We start from the raw sequence: 11,002 nt of genomic DNA, 5'->3' as shown, positions 1-11,002 counted from the left end.
ATGGAGTGGGGTGGATTCATATGGTCAGAAAAGGGATATGTTTATATTTTCATTCATTCCTGACAAAAAAGTCATGTCTATTACATGTATTTTCTTCTTCAATAAAAGCTATTCCTTTTCCAAAGTACTGCCTTTTGTGTTGGAAGATGGGCTGCAGTTAGGACCCTGACAGATATCTCTCTCCCCTTCTATTCACCCTGCTATTCCAAAAGGGCTGGAGAGCAGACCAAACCAACCGCAGAACCTTTCCCTGCTCTTGTGTAATGCCCGGTCAGTCAAAAATAAAACACACATAGTCCATGGTCTCCTACTGGACCAAGAGGTTGACCTGGCTTGTTTCATGGAGACCTGGCTGGGTGAAGATAGCTCAGCCACCTGGGCTCAGGCCTTACCAGCCGGGTTCTCCATCAATGAGAAGGTAAGGGGAATGCCTTTGGTCCATGAAGACAATCTTTCCTTGAGCAAGATACCTATCCGTATGATCGACCACATCAAATGTATTTACCTAAGCTTAAAGACTAGGGAAAATCTGGGGATTCTGTTGGTTTAAGGTCCACCCATTCCTTAACAGACTCCGTAGCCATGCTGACACAACTGGTCTCTGAGTTGCTGCTGGAGTCAGTCGTCTAGGCTTTTGGTCCTGGCCGACTGCAACATCCCCCTCGAGGCCCCTCCTCAGCATGCGCAGGGATTGCTATAGCCTAGGTACTGCTGCTGCTGCTTATTCCGCTGGCAGCCTTTGCAGGAAAGGAAGGTATGCATCGGGGATTCAGCAGCCTTCCCTTCCTTCCCTCTATTCTTCCTTTGAGAAGGCTGCAATGGAGCCCAAGGTGCAGAGCTGGACTCAGGAGGGAAAGGCAGGAAAGGGAGGCTGTGCTTTGGAAATAAAGCTGTCTCTGTGTATCCTGTATATTTGTGTGTGTGTGTGTCTCTGTGTGTGTGTGTGTGTTTGCCTCTACTGTTTTTACGGATGGGAATGGAGCTGAGGACTGAGGAGAGAATAAAGGGTTGGTTTTGTGCATCAAAGAGTCCAGTGTGTTGAAATAGCAAAGAACTTTATTGAGAACACATAGTCAGAAATTCAGTCTTTAAGCCAGAACTGCCCACTCCAAGCCAAGCAATACATTCAAACCTCCAAACCTAAAACTCCACCCTCTTTCAATCCTAGCCCCCAACTCCAATTCCCACAGTCTCTGCTCCACAGGAAACAAGGCCCCCTTTGCCTTTCCTAGAAACTAGACCCCTTTCTGTTAATACCGGCCTCCAACTTTCTTCAGCCAACATCCCAAACATTGCAAAAGCTATTATTGCCATAACTATTCTAGACAGCTGCAACAAATCCCATCCCCCCATCTAGCTAACCTATACCATGACCCATAATCCCCAGCCAAATTTACAACCCAAAGCAACTATCTATACTATTAGCAATTAAAATTTAAACTTAACAAAATACAACTTTAAAACACAAACAGACATAAGGACAGACAAGCCTTACAAACAAAATTACAAGGGCTTTTCTTAGCAACACTAAATTAAAGTATTTTATATTCCTTATTGACAAAAATAATGTTAGTTTACTCGTGAGATTTGTCTGGCTTCTCTCCTGTGTGGACTCTTTGATGTGTCACTAGGTGAGACTTCTGAGAAAAACATTTCCCACAATGCTGGCATTTATATGGCTTCTCTCCTGTGTGGATTCTCTGGTGTGTCAGTAGGTTTGACTGCCGAGAAAAACAGTTGCCACAGTGCTGGCATTTGTATGGCTTCTCTCCTGTGTGGACTCTCTGATGTTTCACTAGGATTGACTTCCAAGAAAAACATTTCCCACAATGCTGGCATTTGTATGGCTTCTCTCCTGTGCGGATTCTCTGGTGTGTCAGTAGGTTTGACTGCTGAGAAAAACAGTTGCCACAGTGCTGGCATTTGTATGGCTTCTCTCCTGTGTGGACTCTCTGATGCCTCACTTGGACGGACTTTGAAGAAAAACATTTCCCACAATGCTGGCATTTGTATGGCTTCTCTCTGGTGTGGACCCTCCGATGCATGACAAGAATTGACTTGTAAGCAAAACGTTTCCCACAATGATGGCATTTATGTGACTTCTTTGCTGTGTGGACTCTCTCATGACTCAAATGTTCTTCTGTAAAGAAGGACAATGACAGATGAGACTGAAAATCAGAGTTAAGAGAGGAGGGTGTTACCCCATGATTTAGCCTTCATTAACCCATCCTTATTTGAGTTTAAATTAATAAAGTTGAAAAATGGAGAGATGGGAATTGGATTACTTATGATGATATCCTGCTGATATCCTGAAACCCAAAGGAAAGAAATTAGAAATCATGACACTAGAAGAATTGTCCACACAGGGTTTTAATTTAAACTGGTTTGAATACCGACAAATCTTTTCCAAAACACAAAAGGATTTAAAAAGATGGGATAGGATAGGTAGCAGCTCTGAAATGGAGAAGCTTTTATCACTTAAAGAAAATACAAAAGGTACTATGGGTAAGTTATACAAAGTGTTAATAGGGTGGGATTCAGACGAGGAAACAATTAAAGAGTCAATGGTAAAATGGGCAATAGATTGCGGGCACCCTATTAACTTAACTCAATGGGGAAAAATTGGAAATATAATATTAAATTTACTGCAGCCCAAAATTTAAGGGAAAATTGGTATAAGATGTATTTTAGGTGGCACCTAACGCCAGGAAAGCTAGCAAAAATTTACAAAAATATAAATAATAAATGCTGGAAGTGCGATAAGGCTATTGGCTCCTATTTCCACTGCTGGTGGACCTGTCCGAAAGCAAAAAAATTCTGGAAAACCATAGTTAGTGAAATAAATGAGATTCTAGAAATTGAGTTAAAAATTACCCCTGAAGCTATATTACTAGGTATGTTTGAAGATGAATTGGATAAAAAATATGGGAAAATCCTAATGTATATGGTTTCTGTCGCCAGGATTTTATTTGCAAAGAACTGGAGGTTGAAAGAACTACCCAAGTTAGAAGACTGGTCTATGTATCTGTATGATATGATGCAAATGGACAAACTCTCTTGTGAGATAAAAGAAGACTCTTGGGAAGCTCGAAAGACTGGTGTAAAGTCCTAACTTATATTAGGAAGCAATGGGGTGATATAATTTTATAATTTTATGTTATTATCAGTTGGAGTTTAATGGTAGTATATTTAAGAAATTGATTTCAATCATAAGAATATCATAAGAATTAAGCTTTGACTAAGAGCAGGAAGATAAGCTATATGCTCTGGATCCTGAATTAGACTGGAAAGTATTCACTGACTTACTTTTTCTTTTTGTTTTTTTCCTTTCCCTTTGAGATGTACTTTGATTTGGGGGGGGGGGAGGTTATCCTCCAGAATTAATAGTTTATAAATCAGTTTGATGGATGGGAGATAACTATATGGTAAGAGAGCAATTGACGTTATTAATCAATGGTGGTGGAAGTAGTGTTGTCTTAGTGTGGGAGATGAATGAGAACTTATGAGAGAACAATAGATTAAATAGGTGTGAAAGAAAGAGAGATCTTTGAAGATTCTGAAGGGATGAGTTGAAGAAAAGTGAAGGTGAGTAGGGATTAAGTAAGTGAAGATGGTTAGAGTAGGTAGAAGTAGAGACAGAGGGATATGAACTGGGATGGAAATGAAAGTATGAGTAGTTAAGGAAGTAGGATAAGAAGGATTATGATGGGATAAGGTTAATGAAGAGGGTTAAAGGCGGGAAGATGTTGAAGGTTGGTTACAGAATCTAGATGTAGTATTAATAACTCAATAACTGTCATCTTTCGGCCGGTGAGGGAGAGAATAGGCTGGCCCAGCGTCGTCAGGGGCTAGCCTGAAGATAGAGGCTCCTCCCTCCATAACTGTCATCTTTCAGCCGGTGAGGGAGAGAACAGGCTGAGAGGGAGTTCATCAGGCAGGTCCAGCTCCATCAGGGCCAGCCTGGAAGAAGGAAGAGCCCTTCCTCCAATCCATCTGCCTTGATCCAGGCCTCAGAGGGAGAGAAGAACCACTGGACCTCATCACTTTTCCCTCCACTATTCCCTTCTCCCTTTGTTTCATGTCTTTTAGATTGTAAGCCTAAGGGCAGGGAACTGTCTGATTAAAAATATTAATTGTAAGCCGCCCTGAGAGCCATTAGGGCTCAAGGGCCGGATATAAATACTTAAATAAATAAATATTGTCATCATATTGTCTTATTTCATACTGTACAGCAATGTTTGAGTGATAGATGTGAGTGTATATGTTTGTTATATATGTTTTTAAATTTAATAAACTTTAAAATTTAAATTAAAAAATTAATAAAGTTTCTGTGAGTAACCCAAGCATGACCCTGCTGCTTATGCTCCTAAATCCGTGGAATGATTGTATCCTTACTCATAAGAGCTAGTAAAGAAGAGACTGCATGGTGACTGCCTTGAGAGAATCCATGGAAGTAGATAGTCAAAGGACTGTTGAAACAATATTCCATGAAACATGTGCAAAAATACTTTGCTAGGTGGCATCATATCCTGTGAGACTGCCATAGAGTGCAGAGTCAGAGCACATGGCTTGATGCAACCTAACTGCAAAGGTCACTTCATGCTGTTTGGCACCAGGATATGACTCACAGCCAATACAGTATATAGCTCACATGCGGACTGATGTGGATTGGATTGTAGTTGTGTGTACAAGAGATGATGAAGTTCATGGAAGTCGGAGAGGAGAGCTTGCAAATATTTGTATTAATTTGTAACTTAAGATAGAGAACCTCCAAGGATTTCAATGAAATCAACTGTGTTTGTGACTTACTTTTAAGTGTGAAAAGTGGTCAGTGCATTGCCAATATCTATATCTGGATATTTGCTTCCGTACTCTGCTATGTTATTGTTGAGCTGCATCTGAGAGCGTCACCCTCAGATTGTACTGTATATTGGCTCATGAACACGATCAGAATTCACAGCCAAGAAGGACCTGAGAGCCATTGTGGTAATCTTTTTGGTCTGAGATATTTGCACCAAGCTCCCATTGCATTCAATTTGGTTTTAGACCATTCTTCCCCCAGGAAACATTCTAAAGCAATTTAAACCTTGTTGCCCTCAAGCAACAATTCCAGTGTGTGTGTGTGTGTGTGTGTGTATCTGCCCTGACTGGCTGTTCTTTGACATCAGTCCAATGACAGACAGACAGACAGACAGTCGGTTTACATGGCTAAGCACCTCAATGCACTCGCCAAACCCATTTGTCGCAGGAGCTCCTGACTTCTCTTCCCATTTCAAACCCTCAGCAATTGGAATCAAGATCCAACTAGGTAAAGTATTACCATTATGAAAGTCTTATATCTCTTCACCAATTCCACCTGTTATCTAGTCCTTGTGCGTGTGTGTGAATGCTTATGTGTCTGTGTGTATTTTGCTTTTCACCTAAATAAAACATAAAAACCGATTTCAAATGCCTTTGGAGTTCTGTGGGCTTCCAGTCCTGGTCTAGTTGAGCTGAATCCCGAGGTCGCTCTTGCCTCAACCAAACTATATATCTCCTTTCAGCTAAGACAATTTCTTTCAACTCTATGATTCTATGTTATAGATTCAGGGAAGTAATAGTGCAACTCTATTCTGCTTTGGTCAGGCCCTTCACTTGGAATACTGTGTCCACTTCTGGTCACCATAATTCAAAAAGGATGTTGAGATGCTGGTGTCTATCCAAAGGAGAGCAATGAAAATGGTGAAGGGTCTGGAAAGCATTAAGCCCTATGAGGAGTGGTTTAGGGAGCTGGGAATGTTTAGCCTGGAGAAGAGAAGGTTAAGAGTGGATATGATAGCCCTGTTCAACTATTTGAAGAGTTACTGAGGATGGAGCAAGCTTGCTTTCTGCTGCTCTAGAGTAGGGTTGCTATGTCACGAATTTAGGCGGGACAATCCCGGGTTTTGGCCTCCTGTCCTCCAGCCTGCCGCCCTTGTCCTCCAGCCCACTAACCTCCTCCATTTTGGCCTTCTTCCCGGCCCTTGAAGCTTGTAGTCTCCAATAGGAACCCACTGTGATTACAAGCACCAGCGATCATTGCGATCGGAAGTTCCACCCCCCAGAAGCTTCTCTGATTGGTTGCGAGGCTGGGAAGGGGGGCGTCCACCCCACCCCGGTTTAGCCCAAGAAGAATATGGCAACCCTACTCTAGAACAAAGGACATAGAACAATGGTCAGAAGCCACAGGAAAAGAGGTTCTACCTAAACTTTAGAAGGAACTTCCTGAAAGTAAGAGCTATGCCACAGTGAAATATACCCCCTCAGAGCATGGTGGCATCTCATCATCATCATCATCATTATTATTATTAATTGTTAAAGTTCTTCTTTGAAGGTATGTAAAGGCCTTTAAACAAAGGATGGGTGGCCATCTGTCGGGGATGCTTTCAATGTGTTTCCTGCATGGCAAGGGGTTGAACCAGATGGTCCTTGTGGTCTATTCCAGCTCTATGATTCTATGATTCTAAAGTGGAATCATAGTCCCATGATAATGTAGAATGAAAGGGCCCTCAGTCTTCATAGTAAGGGCAATGAATTCAGCTTCCTTACCCACAGAGGCCACATTATCGTAATTCTCCATCATCACATCATTGTACATAAGTCTTTGCTTCTTTGTCAACAGTTTCCATTCCTCCTCAGTGAAATATACCCCCACATCCGCAAAGGTCACCTGCAATAAAAAATAGCCATCATCCAGAGAACGACTAATAAAAGGGGAGGGAGGAGCAAATCCCAAAAATTGTTTGATCATCTCAGAATTTTGTCCAGGAAATAAACTTTAAATTCTGTTAGCAAGAGAAAAGCTACTGCCTTTTAGACCCAGTTTATCTCGAATTCTTTCAATGTAATATACAATATAATCAACAATATAATTTTGACCATGGCTGGGATATTGATGATGGATTAGGATACTGTCTATCCCAACATATATAGTACATTTAGCCTCCAAACATTATAGTGCATTTAGCCATTTGTTGCCAAATTTCAGAGGCAAATGTCATTTCTAAAAAGCAGTTCTGGGGAGTACTGTGGGCTTGAGAGCCATGGGGCCACCCCCAATTTAGATCCAGAGACATTCTCCCACATCCCCCAACATTTCACAGATGGAAAAACAAGACACATGTGGACAAGCAACACCAGAAAGTGGTGAAGATGGTCAAAGTTGTTTATGAGGAAGATCACACAAGTGGGAAAGGGCACAGGACTTCGCTTTTGCCTCCCGAATAATGGGGTGATATAGGATTAACCAGGACTGTGTCTGCCAAACTCAGATAGTATTGTATTTCATTCCTTTCATAAATTGGCCCAGCAGTGATCCAGATGAAGCTAATAGGATAGTGACTCACCAAAGAGCTGTTGTACCTCGGCAGCCTCCTTCTCTTGGAGACCAACTCCCTCCGGTTGGCCTCTGTGTCGGCCATCAGGTCTGTGGTCCTGTATTTGGGTCACTTCCAGAAAGAGAGGGCCCAAAGCCGTGTACAAGGAGGCCGAGATGAAGGTCCTGAGAAAAGGTACCAAGGTTAGCTTGGTTTAGCAAGAAACCCTGCAGCACTCAGACACAGAGAACAGCATCCTGCTGGTGACATACGCAAGTGACATATGCCTCCTTTGGGCCGATGCAGAGGTGGGTATCATGCCAGACAAATCTAATCTCCATAGATGATCCTGGTAGATGAAGGGAATGCTGTGGATATAGTATATCTTGATTTCAGTAAGGCCTTTGACAAGTATCCCCTTGTCATTCTTGCAAACAAGCGATTTTGAGCTGCATCAATAGAAGTATAGGTTCTAAATCTGCCATCTGCCGGCCTGAGAGGGAATTCACCAGGCAGGTCCAGCTCCATCAGGGCTAGCCTGGAAGAAGGAAGAGTCCCCCTCTAATCCATCTGCCTTGGTCCAGGCCTCAGAGGGAGAGAAGAACCACTGGACCTCATCCGCTTTCCCTCCACCATTCCCTTCTCCTTTTGTTTCGTGTCTTTTAGATTGTAAGCTTGAGGGCAGGGAACTGTCTGATTAAAAATAATAATTGTAAGTCGCTCTGAGAGCCATTAGGGCTGAAGGGCGGGGTATAAATACCTAAATAAATATTAAATCAAGGAAAGTAATAGTGCCACTCTATTCTGCTCTCTCAGGCCCCACCTGGAATATTTTGTCCAGTTCTGGGCACAGTTCAAAAAGGACTTTGAGAAACTGGAGCTTGTCCAAAGGAGAGCAACTAAAGTGGTCAAGAATTTGGAAACCATGCCTTATGAGGAATGACTTAGGAAGCTAGGGATGTTTAGCCTGGAGAAGAGAAGGTTAAGACATGATATGATAGCTCTGTTTAAATTTTTGAGGGATGTCATATTGAGGAGGGAGCAAGCTTGTTTTCTGTTGCTCCAGAGACTAGGACCCAGAACAATGGATGGAAACTACAGGAAACGAGATTCCACCTCAACATTAGGAGGAACTAACTGACAGTAAGGGTTCTTAGACAGTGGAACAAACTCCCTCCTTGGAGTGCAGTCGAGTCTCCTTCCTTTGAGGTCTTTAAGCAGAGGCTGGATGGCCATTTGTCAGGGATGCTTTGATTGAGAGTGCCTGCATGGCAGAATGGGGTTGGACTGGATGGCCCTTGAGGTCTCCTTCAACTCTATGATTCTATGATTCTATGATTTATATCCCAGATGGAGAAACTCCTGCCCCTGGGCTGGATAAAACCTGTATTACTTTATGGATCTGATTTATGGCCTCCTCTCATTATGCCCCCTTCCCCATTTAGACACTGGTGAAAATAATCATTTCATTTTTCAAAATGAGACAAATCTCTGAGCTTAACTGCTGTGTTTGTAATATAATAATAGAATAATAATAATAAATTTATGTATATACCACATTTCCAAAAAGATCAAAGCAGTTTACAAATTGACAATTACAAAATTTGTGTGTTTGTGTGTGTCACTCATAGCAGGAGCATGAAGTATGTACCTCCTTCCTCTGCTTGCTAAAGCCACACAGAAATTGAGGCATGTACATTTGTGGGCATTGTTTCTGAATGGATCTATTGTCAATATCACAATTTCTTCACTTTTCCTTGTATATTTTTTTAAAAAGAAGGACACTGCTGAATATGTTGCACTTATACAACAAAAATCTATAAATGCATAGGAAGATTGCATCTTGGATTATGCTCATTTCGGGGAAATGAAGACCTATGTAAATTCATTATATAAACCCAATGAAACAAAAATCTCACAAAATTCTAGAAAACAACACGTACACACACAGTCCCTACACAAAGGACTCACTGGCGCACTGTGTGTCTGGGTCTGGAAATCTCACTTCCACCTTCTGGGAAGACAATGCTGCCAGAGACTCAATTTGGGGCTTTATGCCTGAAAAGCATGGTCTCAGTCTCTCTGCTGCAACCTTTCCATACAATCCTGGGCTGATTTCAGCTCCAGGAATAAAGACCTACCTTCAGTACAAAGACACTGATTCCTGCATCCCCAGAAAGGCTTCTTCCACAGTCCTTTATGGCCGGAGCTTCCCTGGGTCAGAGGCTGTCTCCTCAGCCGTAGAGAAGGGTTGCTCTGAGTGCGAAGGAGGAGGAGGTCCAAGGGCTGAGGGAGGGAAGGCAATGGGAAAAGGTCAGGGACAATGGTCATGGAGGGCAGAAGGTGACAATGCCTAGGAAACTCCGCTGAGTCCCAGCCATAGTAACTCCTGGTAGTAAATAGTCCAGGGGGCTGAGGGGGGGTTTCCTTTCCCAAAGTGGGGGGTAAGGACCGGTTCCCATGGGACTGTGGACCCCATGGCCTCTGAGCAAATCTATGGGAGACGATGCCTCAAAGAGCATTGGAGGAGTCTCTGTCTGGATGGCCATCTCTTCGGAGGACTTGGAGGGCAGAATGGGGCTGACTGTTTGGCCCTTGGGGCTCCCTTCCAGCCCTAGGAGCCTATGACGCCTTCCTTACAAGGCTGTTGTGGGAATTAATCACAAGACAATTACTACAAAAGAATGACCACCGTTTAGCAGCTTACAATAAAAATATCCATACAATACAACAACAACATCTTTTATTATATCCCAAACCCTTCCTAACACTCCCATCCTAAATAAAATACCATTAAATTACTGGACAGTTATTGAAACAGTTAATAAAAACAGGGATAGTAGCCAAAGCCCCATGTTTGCCTAAAAATCTATTAATAAGAAAACTGGGGAGACATTTCAAACCTCCCAAACGAGCTACTTTTGGACTTTTTGGGGGGACAATCCTCCTCTTAGAAGCGAAAGCCCAATGTCTGTGAAGAAGAAGAATAAGGCTTGTATTAAAACTATCCCCCCCATTTCTGACCCCTTTAAAAACCCATTTTCCCCAGAAGGAGCAGAGCTGTGTAATAGGAAAACCCTCTCTGAAAAGAATCATAGAATCATAGAATCGTAGAGTTGGAAGAGACCACTAGGGCCATCCAGTCCAACCCCATTCTGCCATGCAGGAAATCCAATTCAAAGCATCCCTGACAGATGGCCATCCAGCCTCTGTTTAAAGACCTCCAAGGAAGGAGACTCTATCACCCTCCGAGGGAGTGCATTCCACTGTCGAACAGCCCTTACTGTCAGGAAGTTCCTCCTAATGTTCAGGTGGAATCTCTTTTCCTGTAGCTTGCATCCATTGTTCCGGGTCCTGTTCTCTGGAGCATCAGAAAACAAGCTTGTTCCCTCTTCAATATGACATCCTTTCAAATATTTAAACAGGGCTATCATATCACCTCGTAACCTTCTTTTCTCCAGGCTAAACATCCCCAGCTCCCTAAGTCGTTCCTCATAGGGCATGGTTTCCAGACCCTTCACCATTTTTGTCGCCCTCCTTTGGACACGCTCCAGTTTCTCAATGTCCTTTCTGAATTGTGGTGCCCAGAACTGGACACAATATTCTAGGTGGGGCCTGACCAGAGCAGAATACAGTGGCACTATTACTTCTCTTGATCTAGACACTAT

General features: G+C 42.7%; 1 protein-coding gene across 1 annotated transcript; it reads right to left on the bottom strand.

Moving 5' to 3' along the window:
- Positions 1-1,107: 1,107 nt before the first annotated feature.
- LOC149301656 (uncharacterized) lies at positions 1,108-7,502 on the bottom strand. The gene is made up of 3 exons (XM_089484145.1): positions 7,365-7,502; positions 6,568-6,688; positions 1,108-2,140 (listed from the first exon to the last, which is right to left on the bottom strand). Exons 1-3 carry the CDS (start codon positions 7,437-7,439, stop codon positions 1,575-1,577), a joined length of 762 nt encoding a protein of 253 aa, XP_089340271.1. The 5' UTR covers positions 7,440-7,502; the 3' UTR covers positions 1,108-1,574.
- Between the last annotated feature and the right edge of the window lie 3,500 nt (positions 7,503-11,002).

This window comes from Sceloporus occidentalis, unplaced genomic scaffold (genome assembly GCF_023333645.1).
Source record: "Sceloporus occidentalis isolate IW3139 unplaced genomic scaffold, rSceOcc1.0.p SCAF_21, whole genome shotgun sequence".
NCBI lineage: Eukaryota > Metazoa > Chordata > Lepidosauria > Squamata > Phrynosomatidae > Sceloporus > Sceloporus occidentalis.
This window is presented reverse-complemented; position numbering and strand designations above follow the sequence as displayed.

Excerpts from the sequence above, each read along its gene's own strand:
- LOC149301656 (XM_089484145.1), bottom strand. The coding sequence starts at position 7,439 with ATGGCCGACACAGAGGCCAACCGGAGGGAGTTGGTCTCCAAGAGAAGG. Across the intron at positions 6,689-7,364 it reads CGAGGTACAACAGCTCTTTG|GTGACCTTTGCGGATGTGGG; the intron begins GTGAGTCACTAT and ends TTTTTATTGCAG. Across the intron at positions 2,141-6,567 it reads CGATAATGTGGCCTCTGTGG|AAGAACATTTGAGTCATGAG; the intron begins GTAAGGAAGCTG and ends CCTTCTTTACAG.